The sequence below is a fragment of the Poeciliopsis prolifica genome, unplaced genomic scaffold, assembly GCF_027474105.1.
Source record: "Poeciliopsis prolifica strain line A6 unplaced genomic scaffold, Auburn_PproV2 SCAFFOLD006, whole genome shotgun sequence".
Taxonomy (NCBI): domain Eukaryota; kingdom Metazoa; phylum Chordata; class Actinopteri; order Cyprinodontiformes; family Poeciliidae; genus Poeciliopsis; species Poeciliopsis prolifica.
Genome location: NW_026562381.1, coordinates 18,914,936 through 18,931,464, shown reverse-complemented (window position 1 = coordinate 18,931,464; position 16,529 = coordinate 18,914,936). Strand labels below are relative to the sequence as shown.

General features: G+C 53.1%; 1 protein-coding gene across 1 annotated transcript; it reads left to right on the top strand.

Moving 5' to 3' along the window:
- Positions 1-523: 523 nt before the first annotated feature.
- Positions 524-16,303, top strand: LOC129360750 (TBC1 domain family member 2A-like). Its single transcript, XM_055031143.1, is given in 19 exon segments — positions 524-1,267; positions 1,803-1,911; positions 3,153-3,273; positions 3,357-3,365; positions 3,367-3,473; positions 3,651-3,829; positions 3,894-4,163; positions 7,735-7,851; positions 7,954-8,064; positions 8,194-8,328; positions 8,330-8,367; positions 8,448-8,559; positions 9,255-9,270; positions 9,273-9,454; positions 9,572-9,759; positions 9,827-9,947; positions 10,015-10,200; positions 14,840-14,961; positions 15,952-16,303. Coding segments are annotated over 19 exon segments (3,051 nt in total). The 5' UTR covers positions 524-538; the 3' UTR covers positions 16,151-16,303.
- Positions 16,304-16,529: the final 226 nt, after the last annotated feature.

Here is a 16,529-nt window from a genome sequence, read left to right as displayed (position 1 = left end):
CCACGTGACTCAGCCTTAACTCCAGCTCTGACGTCGCTTCTGGAAGCGGGACTTTTCCTGCTCTTATTTTGAAGTGAAGAGCGGAAGTTGGGTGTGTTTGGGTCGGAGCGGAGCGGGAGCGGCGGGACACGAGCCGCTGAGCGAGGGGCGCGAGACACAAACACCAACAGGTAAACAACAACAGCAGGAGCCAATCAGAGCCGCCGGGTGCGCCGAGGCCCCGCCCACTCAGGTAAGACCGCCGCAGAACCGAACCTGTTGGTTCCGGGTTCTGGTCTCTTCCTTCTGACCCGATCAGAACCTCCGTCTGGTTCCGCCCAGTAAGGCCCAAACGGTTCTGTTCAGGTTCTGCTGGTTCTGCTGTTCTTCATTCAGCAGAACCTGATGTTCTGGTTCCAACCGAACCCGGGCATGAAGTTCTGGAAGCTCTACAGAACCAGAACCGGGTCGAACAGCTGCTGTATCATCAGTCTGGACAGAACCAGGCCAGCACTAGCCCGGTTCTGGTTCCGTCTGACCCAGTTCTTCTCCTTGCAGGATGGACGGAGGAAGTCCCGCCTCCGACTCACTTCTTGTTCCCACCGACCCGGTCCAGTTGGGTCCAGATTCTCAGAACCAGATTCAGAGCAGACCCAGCTGCCTGTCCGGGTCAACAGAACCTCCTTCAAGTCCACAATCAACCGGACCAGAACCACCTGGTTCTGAGCAGGCAGAACCAGGAGGTTCTGCAGGACCAGAACCAGCACCAGAAACAAGTTCCCACCAGGTTCTCCAGAACCCAGAAGGCTCTACAGATCAGGCTGTGGAGGAACCCGGTTCTGATCCATCTGAGGTTCTGACTGCCGGACCAGAGGAACCTGGAGTCCATCAGAACCTCCAGTGTCCAGAAGAACGCCATCAGAACCCTGGTGAGTTTCTGTCAGCAGAGGAAGGCGGTTCTACTGCATCCTGTTTGGGTCGACCCAGCCATATGGAGAACCAGGAGGCCACGCCCCCCAGCAGCCAGGTGTGGCCCCGCCCCCCCGGCGCTGCAGGTGAGCCCAGACTGTGCGGCTTCCTGCAGAAGCAGGCGGGGCCCCTGAGGGCCTGGAAGCGGCGCTGGTTCAGCTACGAACAGAACCAGAACCAGCTGTTCTACTTCCGCTCACCGCAGGACGTGGCGCCACTGGGCCGGATCCGACTCAGCAGCGCCACCTTCACCTGTCCGCTGAACGCCGAGAGCGGCACCTTTCACATCCAGACGCCCGAACGCACATTCATCCTCAAGGTAGGAACTCCGGGTCGGTCCGGATCCGGTCCGGTTATATTCAGGTGGATCTAAGTATGGAAAGTTAGCGAGACCAATAGTCATTTGACTACTGGTTCTACTGGGCCGGGTTCCTTCCGGTCAGTGAAGGTTCTGGCAGCTTTCTGGAAAAGAGAGGAAAGGTTTCCGTAACAGTACCGGACCAGGTACTGGTCCAGAAATCCAACTCCAGTCCGTTTTCAGAGAGAGTCCGGTTCAGTTGGTGAGGTGCGAATGCTAATCGACCTCTGACCTCTGGTCCTCCAAACATTCAGTTTGAATGTCAATGCCCAGCAGATCAGAGAACGCTCCAAAAGCAGGAAGTGGACTACAGTGCAGGGCATTCTGGGTAAATACAACCAAAGCTAACATGCTAGCAGAAGGAGAAACCACAGCAGCTGGAGTTTTGGTCCTGTTGACTTTCCGTACCTTCCTGGTTAGCAGAAACCTCTGAGCCATGTCTCCTGACTGGATCAGAACCCGACCCGAACCGACCCGACCCACTCCTGTGTTTCAGGCGGTGAGTCAGGAGCTGATGCTGTACTGGCTGCAGCAGCTGCAGGTGAAGCGCTGGCAGCACCGGGACACGTCTATTGGACCGGACCGGACCAACAACAACCTGACAGGTGAGATCCACTAGAACCAGCTGCTCGGGTTTGATCCCAGGTCTGGTTCTGGTTCTCTAATGTTCTCTGAAGAACCTCTGCGATCAGAACCAGAACATTTGGACTCCTGCCCGATGGATTTTATGTAGCGTATCAGAAACAACAACATGCCACACTTTCCAGATTTTCTGTTAGAAAGAACCAAAAATGTTTTTTTCTGGTCCGGTCAGAACGGGTCGGAACCTGGGAAGTCCGGTGGGTGTGAATACCTTCTCAAGGTTCTACTGGTTAAACTGGTTTATTGATGTTTGAACTGGTTCAGGTAACGGTTCTGCTTTGGGTCGCCTGGTTCTGGTTCTGTTCGTGTTGTTCTTTAGCTGACTGGTTCAGGACCAACTGGCTCCAGAGGAATGACCCAGTTCTGTTGGTAACCTGCTGGAGCCTTTACTGGTTGAACTGGTTCTGATGGGCTGACATCCTGTCCCCCCTCCCCCACCTGTTGGAAAAGCCTTTCTGCAGGAGGGAGTGCCGCCGTCTGACTCACTTCCCTGAATCGGACCGAGCCTCACTGAGTCAGAACCGCCCCGCTCTTCATCAGGGAGTCGCTGTTATCTGAGCCGTTTTGCAGGTCAACAGGAAGTCCGGTTCTTCTGATCCAGGGTCCAAACAGTTCTGACCCACTTCCGGCCCAAAGAGCTCCAGAACTCAGATTACATCATCCTGAGGTCAGGAAGTGACATCACAGCTGCTGCTGCAGGCAACAGAAGGCAGGAGGACAAGACGGTTCTGTCCAGGACCAGAACCAGAAACTGGAATCTGGATCAGAACCAGGACCAGAACTAGAACTGGAACCTGGGAAGTCCAGTGGGTGTGAATACTGGTCCTGGTCCTGCTTCTGGACCTGGTTCCAGCTCTGGTCCTGGTTCTGGTTCCGGGCCAGGTTCTGGTTCCACCCCCCCTGCAGGCTGCACAGCGCCACTGCAGACCCTCCAGTCCAGGAGGGCCGGTTCTGTAACTGGCGGCCCGGTTCTGTGACATCATTGATCAGAGTCTGGACCAGAGCCTTCTCTTGGCCCGAATGGACGTGTAGAACCGAGCTTTCCGGCCCCGTTTCTTTCATCCCACAGATTGATCACCTGCTCAGGTGAAATGATCAGCATGGTGCTGTGCCGCCCCCTGCTGGCCTCTGCTGCTCATCACAGGAAGTGATGTTTACTCTGCGCCTCCTGCTGAGGTTCTGGTTCTGTTTCCTGTCTGAGCAGACGACTTCCTGCCGAGGCAGCGTGGTCCTGTGGGCCTGGTGGGCGAGGCGGCGGCCATCGCTCCGGCCCAGCGCTCCTCGCTCGCCAGCGTCTCCATCAAACACCCGCTCATCCAGATCCAGTGAGTGGACCCGGAAGGTTCTGACTCAGTTGTTGTCTTGCTGCTCAGATGACCCGTCTGGTTCTGGTTCTGGTTCTGAACAGGAACTCGGTCCAGTCTGAGGAAGAGAACGTCTCAGGACTCCAGTCAGACCTCAGTGTTCTACGCCGATGTTCTGCCCTGGACAGGAACCGGGCCGGAGGAAGGCGGCACCCCCACAGGTAGCACCGGGTACTGCAGGTACCCAGTTCCTTCTGGGTTCTGGTTTCAGACCTCTCTGGTTCTGGCTTTAACCCGACCCGTTTGGAAGGCAAACAGACCCTTTGAGATCAGAACCGGTGCTGGACCGGCTTTTCTCTGAAAGCTCTTCCTGATGACATCACGTCCTGTCTCCTCAGAGGGCCCCGCGGCCGACCCGGCAGCTCAGAGGTCGGCGTCTTCGTCCCTCAGCTGGTGGTCCAAGTCCCGGGTCTCGTCTTCCATGTCGGTCCCCTGCGGGGACGCGGCGTTCTCGGAGCCGACGGCCCACCTGCAGCAGGAGAAGCAGATGCTGATGGAGGAGGTCAAGGGTCAGAAGGTGAGGCGGTAAGGCCGGACCCGCCGCTCCTCCAGAACCAGAACCGACGCAGTGTGTCCCGCAGGAGCTGGTCTGGATCCTCCACAAGGCGCTGGAGGCGGCGCAGCTGGAGAAGCGCATCTGCAGCGAGTTCCTGGCGGCGCAGGACGAGCGGCGGCGCCTGGAGCTGCTGCGGCACGGCGAGCGGCTGGCGGCGGACCTGAGGGCCCGGCTGGATGGCGCCAAGATGGAGGCCGAGGCGCTGAGGCGTCGCCTGGACGACAGAGACGCTCAGCTGGCTGAGCTGCAGGAAGAGGTCAGGCTGCTGGAGGAGAAGAACGCCGCCAAGCAGCAGGTGAGGATGGGTGGCCTCTAGATGACCTCTAGGTGGCCTCTAGATGACCTCTAGATGACCTCCAGATGACCTCTAGGTGGCCTCTAGATGGCCTCTGGATGACCTCCAGATGACCTCTAGGTGGCCTCTAGATGACCTCTAGATGACCTCCAGATGACCTCTAGGTGGCCTCTAGATGGCCTCTGGATGACCTCCAGATGACCTCTAGGTGGCCTCTAGATGACCTCTAGATGACCTCCAGATGACCTCTAGGTGGCCTCTAGATGACCTCCAGATGACCTCTAGGTGGCCTCTAGATGACCGCTAGATGACCTGTAGATGGCCCATAGATGACCTCTAGGTGGCCTCTAGATGACCTCTAGATGACCTCTAGGTGGCCTCGATGACCTCTGGGTGGCCTCTAGATGACCTCCAAATGACCTCTAGGTGGCCTCTAGATGACCTCTAGATGACCTCTAAATGACCTCTAGATGACCTCTAGATGGCCTCTTGATGACCTCCAAATGACCTCTAGATGGCCTCTAGGTGGCCTTTAGATGACCTCTAGGTGGCCTCTAGATGGCCTCTGGATGACCTCCAGATGACCTCTAGGTGGCCTCTAGATGACCTCTAGATGACCTCCAGATGACCTCTAGGTGGCCTCTAGATGACCTCTAGATGACCTCCAGATGACCTCTAGGTGGCCTCTAGATGACCGCTAGATGACCTAGATGGCCCATAGATGACCTCTAGGTGGCCTCTAGATGACCTCTAGATGACCTCTAGGTGGCCTCTCGATGACCTCTGGGTGGCCTCTAGATGACCTCCAAATGACCTCTAGGTGGCCTCTAGATGACCTCTAGATGACCTCTAAATGACCTCTAGATGACCTCTAGATGGCCTCTTGATGACCTCCAAATGACCTCTAGATGGCCTCTAGGTGGCCTTTAGATGACCTCTAGATGGCCTCTTGATGACCTCTAAATGACCTCTAGATGGCCTCTTGATGACCTCTAGATGACCTCTAGGTGGCCTTTAGATGACCTCTAGATGACCTCCAAATGACCTCTAGATGGCCTCTTGATGACCTCTAGATGACCTCTAAATGACCTCTAGATGACCTCTAAATGACCTCTAGATAAACTCTAGACGGCCTCTCGATGACCTCTGGGTGGCCTCTAATGACCTCCAAATGACCTCTAGGTGGCCTCTAGATGACCTCTAGATGGCCTCTTGATGACCTCCAAATGACCTCTAGATGGCCTCTAGATGACCTCTAGATGGCCTCTTGATGACCTCCAAATGACCTCTAGATGGCCTCTAGATGACCTCTGGGTGGCCTCTAGATGACCTCCAAATGACCTCTAGATGGCCTCTAGATGACCTCTAGATGGCCTCTTGATGACCTCCAAATGACCTCTAGATGGCCTCTAGGTGGCCTTTAGATGACCTCTAGGTGGCCTCTAGATGACCTCTAAATGACCTCTAGATGGCCTCTTGATGACCTCTAGGTGGCCTCTCGATGACCTCTAGGTGGCCTTTAGATGACCTCTAGATGACCTCCAGATGACCTCTAGGTGGCCTCTAGATTACCTCTAGATGACCTCCAAATGACCTCTAGATGGCCTCTTGATGACCTCTAGATGACCTCTAAATGACCTCTAGATGACCTCTAAATGACCTCTAGATAAACTCTAGACGGCCTCTCGATGACCTCTAGGTGGCCTTTAGATGACCTCTAGGTGGCCTCTAGATGACCTCTAGATGACCTCTAGGTGGCCTCTAGATGACCTCTAGATGACCTCCAGATGACCTCTAGGTGGCCTCTAGATGGCCTCTGGATGACCTCCAGATGACCTCTAGGTGGCCTCTAGATGACCTCTAGATGACCTCCAGATGACCTCTAGGTGGCCTCTAGATGGCCTCTGGATGACCTCCAGATGACCTCTAGGTGGCCTCTAGATGACCTCTAGATGACCTCCAGATGACCTCTAGGTGGCCTCTAGATGACCTCCAGATGACCTCTAGGTGGCCTCTAGATGACCGCTAGATGACCTCTAGATGGCCCATAGATGACCTCTAGGTGGCCTCTAGATGACCTCTAGATGACCTCTAGGTGGCCTCTCGATGACCTCTGGGTGGCCTCTAGATGACCTCCAAATGACCTCTAGGTGGCCTCTAGATGACCTCTAGATGACCTCTAAATGACCTCTAGATGACCTCTAGATGGCCTCTTGATGACCTCCAAATGACCTCTAGATGGCCTCTAGGTGGCCTTTAGATGACCTCTAGGTGGCCTCTAGATGGCCTCTGGATGACCTCCAGATGACCTCTAGGTGGCCTCTAGATGGCCTCTAGATGACCTCCAGATGACCTCTAGGTGGCCTCTAGATGACCTCTAGATGACCTCCAGATGACCTCTAGGTGGCCTCTAGATGACCGCTAGATGACCTCTAGATGGCCCATAGATGACCTCTAGGTGGCCTCTAGATGACCTCTAGATGACCTCTAGGTGGCCTCTTGATGACCTCTGGGTGGCCTCTAGATGACCTCCAAATGACCTCTAGGTGGCCTCTAGATGACCTCTAAATGACCTCTAGATGACCTCTAGATGGCCTCTAGATGACCTCTAAATGACCTCTAGATGACCTCTAGATGACCTCTAAATGACCTCTAGATGGCCTCTTGATGACCTCTAAATGACCTCTAGATGGCCTCTTGATGACCTCTAGATGACCTCTAGGTGGCCTCTCGATGACCTCTAGGTGGCCTTTAGATGACCTCTAGATGACCTCCAAATGACCTCTAGATGGCCTCTTGATGACCTCTAGATGACCTCTAAATGACCTCTAGATGACCTCTAAATGACCTCTAGATAAACTCTAGACGGCCTCTCGATGACCTCTGGGTGGCCTCTAGATGACCTCCAAATGACCTCTAGGTGGCCTCTAGATGACCTCTAGATGGCCTCTTGATGACCTCCAAATGACCTCTAGATGGCCTCTAGATGACCTCTAGATGGCCTCTTGATGACCTCCAAATGACCTCTAGATGGCCTCTAGATGACCTCTGGGTGGCCTCTAGATGACCTCCAAATGACCTCTAGATGGCCTCTAGATGACCTCTAGATGGCCTCTAGGTGGCCTTTAGATGACCTCTAGGTGGCCTCTAGATGACCTCTAAATGACCTCTAGATGGCCTCTTGATGACCTCTAGGTGGCCTCTCGATGACCTCTAGGTGGCCTTTAGATGACCTCTAGATGACCTCCAGATGACCTCTAGGTGGCCTCTAGATTACCTCTAGATGACCTCCAAATGACCTCTAGATGGCCTCTTGATGACCTCTAGATGACCTCTAAATGACCTCTAGATGACCTCTAAATGACCTCTAGATAAACTCTAGACGGCCTCTCGATGCCCTCTAGGTGGCCTCTAGATGACCTCTAGGTGGCCTCTAGATGACCTCTAGATGACCTCTAGGTGGCCTCTAGATGACCTCTAGATGACCTCTAGGTGGCCTCTAGATGACCTGAGGTTCTGGTCATCTGATTCCGTTTCCAGCTGCACTGATTGTACTTCTGTTTCCTGACAGGTCATCATGAAGCTGACTGATCAGGTGACCTCCTGCCTGTCGGATCCTCGGCACCAGGACTCCTCTGGGTCCGTCCAGAACCCTCAGGACCACAGGCAGCAGATGGAGAATCTCAAGGTGGAGTTCAGCTGCCTCACTTGATCCGGTTCAGGTTCTGATCCGTGTGTAGAGGCACGTAGGATGAAGTCTGGTTGGTTCTGTTCCGGTTCTGTTCTTCAGGACGACTTGGTGGCGTATCAAACCCAGAACCGGTTCCTGAACTCGGAGATCTACCAGCTGACCAAACTGTGGAGGAAAAGCTCCGAGCAGGAGAGGAGCCTGATGGCGAAGGTGGGAACACTGGGAACTTGGGAACGATAGGAATGCTGGGAAGACTGGTGCGTGTCTGGTTCCTTACTGGACCCGGCCCGTAAGGTTCTGGTTCTGCTTGACATGTTCCTGCTCTCTGATTGGCTGCAGTGTGCGTACCTGGAGGCCGCCAACTGCCAGATGGAGAGCCGTTACCTGGGCGTCCTGCAGAGGCTGCAGGAGGCCAAAGCTCTGGCGCCGGAGCAGCAGGAGGCCGTGCAGCGGCTGATCCAAGACGCCCTGGGAGGGAGAGCCGAAGGGCGTCGTGAAGCTGAGCGCGGACAGGTAGGAACACCTGGACACCAGCTTCCTGCTCTCGTTCCCTGTCAGGAAGCGGGTAAATGCGCCCTGTGCTCCGTCTGCAGGGATCACGACGACTACGGCTTTAAGATCGTCCCCGACTACGAGGTGGAGGACATGAAGCTGCTGGCCAAGATCCAGGCGCTGGAGATCCGCAGCTGCAGCCTGCTGCAGCAGGTCAGACTGCTGCCCTGAGCGCCGACTGACAGGCTGCTGCCTGATTGCCTCTAGTTCACCTGTGGCAGCAACAGGAAGGGGCGGGACGGACCTCTGTCAGTCTCATGCCTTATATGCAAATGGGGCCGTTGCACTCCAGAAGTGAAGGGGGCGCTATTTCCTATATTATCATCCACTTTTGATTTTGCTTTGCTTTTCACTCTCAGCTTGTATTTGATCTTAGTGTAAAGTAATGATATTAGTTGTGTTATGTCCCCTCGCCACTAGAGGCAGTATCAGGCCCAAAAGATGCAGATTTAGAAGAACAGAGGAAGCTACAGAATCTGTTAAACAAAAGATCACATACAAGCTGAGAGTGAAAATCCTTCCTAAAGGTGAAAATATATCACAGATAAAGGAAAATCAAAATAGCGCCCCCTTCACTTCCGGAATGCAACGGCCCCATTTCCATAAAAGGCATGAGACTGACAGCGGTCCGTCCCGCCCCTTCCTGTTGCTGCAGCAGGTCCTTCTCTATTGCCTGCAGACACAATTCAGGGTTTACTGCACCACTGTTCATGACATCATAAAATATTAGAAGCTTTGCTGAAACCTTATTGGATGACAGAGCAAACATGAAATGTTATTGTATAAGTGTTTCCTGCTGCTCTAACCCATTGGGCCGGTTCTGGTTCTGGTTGTGTCTGGTCCTGCAGGACAGCATGGAGCGCCCCTGCTGGCCCGCTGGGCACAGTACCTGGCCGGCCGCTCTGAGGACGACCTGTGTCCGTCTCCAGAGCTGAAGGTTCTGCTGCGCGCCGGCGTCCCTCAGCAGTACCGGCAGAGAATGTGGCGCTGGCTGGTCCGGACCAGAACCAGAACCGTCTGGGAGCGCCACCCCCAGCGGTACCAGCAGGTAGGTCGACGCTCCGGGCCGACGCTCCGGGCCGACGCTCCGGGCCGACGCTCCGGGCCGACGCTCCGGGCCGACGCGGTGCGGCCGAGCTGCGACTGACCCTCACTGCGCTTGCAGCTGTGCGAAAAGAGCCGGACGTCGCCGCACCCAGCCTGCAGGCAGATCCAGCTGGACCTGCACAGAACCCTGACCACCAATCAGAACTTCTCCTCGCCCTCAAGCCCCGCCCTCCAGCAGCTGCGCCACATCTTGCTGGCGTTCTCCTGGCACAACCCAGCAGTCGGCTACTGCCAGGGGCTTAACAGGTAGGAGGGTTGACACTGGTCAGGTGACCCCGTGGTGACCCCGTGGTGACCTTGCGGTGTCCCTCAGGCTGGCGGCCGTCGCCCTGCTGGTCCTGCAGAGCGAGGAAGACGCCTTCTGGTGCCTGGTGGCGCTGGTGGACGGCATCATGCCTCAGGACTACTACACTAAGAACCTGCTGGCCTCTCAGGTGAGTCTCAGCCGGGCGCCGTCATCCCCGGTGACGGGTCGCCCGCTGATGATGCGTTCCCGTTCAGGCCGACCAGCGGGTCCTGAAGGACTTCATGGCAGAGAAACTCCCCCGGCTGGCGGCTCACCTGGAGGGTCACGGGGTTGACGTGTCGCTGGTCACCTTCAACTGGTTCCTGGTCGTCTTCGTGGAGAGTCTGCCCAGCGGCATCCTGCTGCCGCTGTGGGACGCCTTCCTGTACGAGGGCTCCAAGGTACCCTGAACGCACCACAACACCAAACTGGCTCTGAAAGGGCCACAACTCAGAGGACTGACCCTGAACTGGTGACGTGGAAAATATAGTGATAAAATAATTCAGATTTTCACCCAGCGGTTTTAACTACAAAGTATTTATTTTTCATTTAGCTTAGACAATTTTGATAATTTTTTTGATCAAAATTGCTGAATTTTTGCATATTTTCATTAAAATGCTCAGAAGTGCAGCAGGTGAGGCAGCAGGAAGCCGAGCCTCACCTGGACTGATCAGCGTCTCACTAACTGCACTGGCTGCCAGTCGATAGCAGCTCCTCCTGTCTGAACGGCGCCAATTAAATGGCTAAAAAACATTTAATGTATCAACTGATTTTACATCATTTAGCTCATGTATATAATGTACACTGATCTTGTCACCAACTGTGTGTGCAACGTGTTTCGTGCTCAGCAGCGATCAGAAACCGGAGAACTGGAGGTGAGGCAGGCAGTTCTCTGGCCTCATGGCAGGGGGCGCTCATGATCCCAGACATTGACACTCCACACTGCAGAGGAAGAGACAGCAACAGCAAGCTAGCCATGGAGCTAGCCATGAAGCTAGAAGCTTCATGGCTAGAAAAAAACATACTTCTTTAGAACAAATCTACAAAATATAAAATTGCATCTTCCTGTGACTTCCTGGCAGCAGCCAGTCACTGCATGTTGGCATTTTGGATCATTTCGCTCGGCTAGTTTCGCTACATTTAGTGCAAGACCTTCGATCTCCCCAAATCCAAACCACTGTCTGTTTTTTTCAGAAACTGTACAGAGCAGATTAACAAAGATAAATAAATAGAAACATAAATACACCATGCTGTGGAGCTAGCCATGGAGCTAGTCATGGAGCTAGCCATGGAGCTAGCCATGGAGCTAGTCATGGACCTAGCCATGAAGCTAGCCATGGAGCTAGTCATGGAGCTAGCCATGGATCTAGCCATGGAGCTAGCCAGGGACCTTGCCATGAAGCTAGCCATGGAGCTAGCCAAGGAGCTAGTCATGGAGCTAGCCATGGACCTAGCCATGAAGCTAGCCATGGAGCTAGCCATCGAGCTAGTCATGGAGCTTGCCATGGAGCTAGCCATGAAGCTAGCCATGGAGCTAGCCATGGAGCTAGCCATGGAGTTAGCCATGGAGCTAGTCATGGAGCTAGTCATGGAGTTAGCCATGGAGCTAGTCATGGAGCTAGTCATGGAGCTAGCCATGGAGTTAGCCATGGAGCTAGTCATGGAGCTAGCCATGGAGCTAGCCATGGAGCTAGTCATGGAGTTAGTCATGGAGCTAGTCATGGAGTTAGCCATGGAGCTAGCCATGGAGCTAGTCATGGAGCTAGTCATGGAGCTAGCCATGAAGCTAGTCATGGAGCTAGTCATGGAGCTAGCCATGGACCTAGCCATGAAGCTAGCCATGGAGCTAGTCATGGAGCTAGCCAGGGACCTTGCCATGAAGCTAGCCATGGAGCTAGCCAAGGAGCTAGTCATGGAGTTAGCCATGGAGCTAGTCATGGAGCTGGTCATGGAGCTAGTCATGGAGCTAGCCATGGAGTTAGCCATGGAGCTAGTCATGGAGCTAGTCATGGAGTTGGCCATGGAGCTGGTCATGGAGCTAGTCATGGAGCTAGCCATGGAGTTAGCCATGGAGCTAGTCATGGAGCTAGTCATGGAGCTAGCCATGGAGCTAGTCATGGAGTTAGCCATGGAGCTAGTCATGGAGCTAGTCATGGAGCTAGCCATGGAGTTAGCCATGGAGCTAGCCATGGAGCTAGTCATGGAGCTAGCCATGGAGCTAGTCATGGAGTTAGTCATGGAGCTAGTCATGGAGTTAGCCAAGGAGCTAGTCATGGAGCTAGTCATGGAGCTAGCCATGAAGCTAGCCATGGAGCTAGCCATGAAGCTAGTCATGGAGCTAGTCATGGAGCTAGCCATGGAGTTAGCCATGGAGCTAGTCATGGAGCTAGCCATGAAGCTAGCCATAGAGCAAGCCATGGAGCTAGCCATGAAGCTAGTCATGGAGCTAGTCATGGAGCTAGCCATGGAGCTAGTCATGGAGTTAGCCATGGAGCTAGTCATGGAGCTAGTCATGGAGCTAGCCATGGAGTTAGCCATGGAGCTAGTCATGGAGCTAGCCATGAAGCTAGCCATACAGCAAGCCATGGAGCTAGCCATGAAGCTAGTCATGGAGCTAGTCATGGAGCTAGCCATGGAGCTAGTCATGGAGCTAGCCATGGAGCTAGTCATGGAGTTAGTCATGGAGCTAGTCATGGAGTTAACCAAGGAGCTAGTCATGGAGCTAGTCATGGAGCTAGCCATGAAGCTAGCCATGGAGCTAGCCATGGAGCTAGCCATGAAGCTAGTCATGGAGCTAGTCATGGAGCTAGCCATGGAGTTAGCCATGGAGCTAGTCATGGAGCTAGTCATGGAGTTAGCCATGGAGCTAGCCATGGAGCTAGTCATGGAGCTAGTCATGGAGCTAGCCATGGAGCTAGTCATGGAGCTAGCCATGGAGCTAGCCATGGAGCTAGTCATGGAGCTAGCCATGGAGCTAGTCATGGAGTTAGTCATGGAGCTAGTCATGGAGTTAGCCAAGGAGCTAGTCATGGAGCTAGTCATGGAGCTAGTCATGGAGTTAGCCATGAAGCTAGTCATGGAGCTAGTCATGGAGCTAGCCATGGAGCTAGTCATGGAGCTAGTCATGGAGCTAGTCATGGAGCTAGCCATGGAGCTAGTCATGGAGTTAGTCATGGAGCTAGTCATGGAGCTAGCCATGGAGCTAGTCATGGAGCTAGTCATGGAGCTAGCCATGGAGCTAGTCATGGAGCTAGTCATGGAGTTAGCCATGGAGCTAGTCATGGAGCTAGTCATGGAGCTAGTCATGGAGCTAGCCATGGAGCTAGTCATGGAGCTACATGACTAGTCATGGAGTTAGCCATGGAGCTAGTCATGGAGCTAGTCTTGGAGCTAGCCATGGAGCTAGTCATGGAGCTAGCCATGGAGCTAGCCATGGAGCTAGTCATGGAGCTAGTCATGGAGCTAGCCATGGAGCTAGTCATGGAGTTAGTCATGGAGCTAGTCATGGTGCTAGCCATGGAGCTAGTCATGGAGCTAGTCATGGAGCTAGCCATGGAGCTAGCCATGGAGCTAGTCATGGAGTTAGCCATGGAGCTGGCCATGGAGCTAGTCATGGAGCTAGTCATGTTGCTAGTCATGGAGCTAGCCATGGAGCTAGCCATGTAGCTAGTCATGGAGCTAGCCATGGAGCTAGTCATGGAGCTAGCCATGGAGCTAGTCATGGAGCTAGTCATGGAGCTAGCCATGGAGCTAGTCATGGAGCTAGTCATGTTGCTAGTCATGGAGCTAGCCATGGAGCTAGCCATGTAGCTAGCCATGGAGCTAGTCATGGAGTTAGCCATGGAGCTGGCCATGGAGCTAGTCATGGAGCTAGTCATGTTGCTAGTCATGGAGCTAGCCATGGAGCTAGTCATGGAGCTAGTCATGGAGCTAGTCATGGAGCTAGCCATGGAGCTAGCCATGGAGCTAGTCATGGAGCTAGCCATGGAGCTAGTCATGGAGCTAGCCATGGAGCTAGCCATGGAGCTAGTCATGGAGCTAGCCATGGAGCTAGTCATGGAGCTAGCCATGGAGCTAGTCATGGAGCTAGTCATGGAGCTAGCCATGGAGCTAGTCATGGAGCTAGTCATGTTGCTAGTCATGGAGCTAGCCATGGAGCTAGCCATGGAGCTAGCCATGGAGCTTGTCATGGAGTTAGCCATGGAGCTGGCCATGGAGCTAGTCATGGAGCTAGTCATGTTGCTAGTCATGGAGCTAGCCATGGAGCTAGCCATGTAGCTAGTCATGGAGCTAGCCATGGAGCTAGTCATGGAGCTAGCCATGGAGCTAGTCATGGAGCTAGTCATGGAGCTAGCCATGGAGCTAGTCATGGAGCTAGTCATGTTGCTAGTCATGGAGCTAGCCATGGAGCTAGCCATGTAGCTAGTCATGGAGCTAGCCATGGAGCTAGTCATGGAGCTAGCCATGGAGCTAGTCGTGGAGCTAGTCATGGAGCTAGTCATGGAGCTAGTCATGGAGCTAGCTATACAGTGAAGGGCAGCAATATATTTAGTTTTCTCCTCTTGTCACATCAATCACTCATTAATAATTGCAAAACAGACATTAAGCCTATAACCAAACTGCTGCAACAGACTGAATGTTCTGCTCTGTGTTTTTGTTTGTTTTGTTGTTGTCAGTTGTTATGCCAACGAGTCTGCGTTGTAGCTGCGTTGACAGAGTGAGAAAGGAAAGGTTTTGAGTTGGACTTTAACGGTTTTCTCTTTGCTGTGGAGCATGAATTGAAGAATATCTAGTTATTCTGCTGCCGCAGCGCGGCTGTGGATGACATGTAGATGAATTGTCTATTTGCCTTCATCGTCTGCATGCATGAAATTTCCTTATGTAAACAACAACATGCAGGAGGTCTATGTTTGTAAACCTGATTATGACTGTCAGTACCTGACCAGCTATGAACCTCGCCGCACATCACTGTCCTGAACGCACCACAAGAGAAACTACCCCTGCTGCCCCTCTAACTAGTTGCCCCGCCTCCGGCTGCAGGTGATCTTCAGGTACGCTCTGGCCCTGTTCAAGTACAAAGAAGACGACCTGCTGAAGATCCACGACAGCGTGGAGATCTACCAGTACCTGCGCTTCTTCACCAAGACCGTCACCGACAGCAGGTGCACCTTAAATCTAGTTGTGGGAACGCTCTGTATCTGTGGGAACGCTCTGTATCTGTGGGAACGCTCTGTCTGTGGGAACGCTCTGTATCTGTGGGAACGCTCTGTCTGTGGGAACGCTCTGTATCTGTGGGAACGCTCTGTATCTGTGGGAACGCTCTGTCTGTGGGAACGCTCTGTATCTGTGGGAACGCTCTGTATCTGTGGGAACGCTCTGTGTGTGGGAACGCTCTGTCTGGGGGAACGCTCTGTATCTGTGGGAACGCTCTGTCTGTGGGAACGCTCTGTATCTGTGGGAACGCTCTGTATCTGTGGGAACGCTCTGTATCTGTGGGAACGCTCTGTGTGTGGGAACGCTCTGTCTGGGGAACGCTCTGTGTCTGAGGGAAAGCTGTGTGTGTGGCAACGCTCTGTATGTGGGAACGCTTTGTATCTGTGGGAACGCTCTGTATCTGTGGGAACCCTGTGTGTGTGGGAACGCTCTGTATCTGTGGGAACGGTCTGTGTGTGGGAACGCTTTGTATCTGTGGGAACGCTCTGTATCTGTGGGAACCCTGTGTCTGTGGGAACACTCTGTATCTGTGGGAACCCTGTGTGTGTGGGAACGCTCTGTGTCTGTGGGAACGGTCTGTGTGTGGGAACGCTGACTGTGGGAACACTCTGGGTTGCAGCAAACGCTCAGTGTGTTTCAGTCAATCACTTCTTGTGCTGTTCAATTAACTGTAACTGTAACTTCTTGATTTATTGTTTTTCCAGCAGAAACTGGGTGAGAAAGTTTTCAGTTTGGTGTTTAAACTTTATTTTAAAGGGTTGTTTTGTTTCCAGAGATACTTCATTTCATTTGTTTAAATGTCTTCCCATTCCAGTGTTAAATGTTCATTAGAATTTAAAGTTTACTATTCATTATTAAATCAAACAACAATATTGTTGTTTATTGTGATCATTTATCATTCAGCTCCATTGGCTGAAAATGGCGTCTCTCCTCAACAGGAAGTTGGCGGCCATTGCTTTCTGCGACATGAACCCGTTCCCACGGCGCCTGCTGAGGAACCGGCGCGCGCTGCATCTGGAGCGCCTGCAGGGGGAGCTGCAGGCGCTGGAGGAGCAGCAGAAGGAGTTTGTGACAGAGAGCGCCGAGCGGAAAGACAAGGAGCTGGATCTGGCCAGTGAAGACGACGACGAGCTTTAATGAGAGGCAAAGCTCCAAATAAATGTTCTTCATTAAACCAGAACATTTCTGGATTTTATCAGGTCCACCACAACAGAAGCTAACATCACTTCAGGAATTATCTAAGAGTTTCTAAGATTTTCTCTCAGGAATTAAAGGCATCTCAGTTCTTCAGACACTTCAGGAAAACGCTAATTTGATTTCCTTTGCAGCTTCATTAGTTAGCTAAGGTGAAGAAATGTTACAGTAGAGGCGGAGCTCTGCCAGCAGCAGGCTCTGCATTCTCTCATCAGTTCAATATTTCATTCCTGACCTTCTCGCTTCCATCACAAATTTATGCAAACCTTAAATAACCGAGTAAAGCATCTTAAATAATGTCTGTTATTGGGGCCTGCCCATA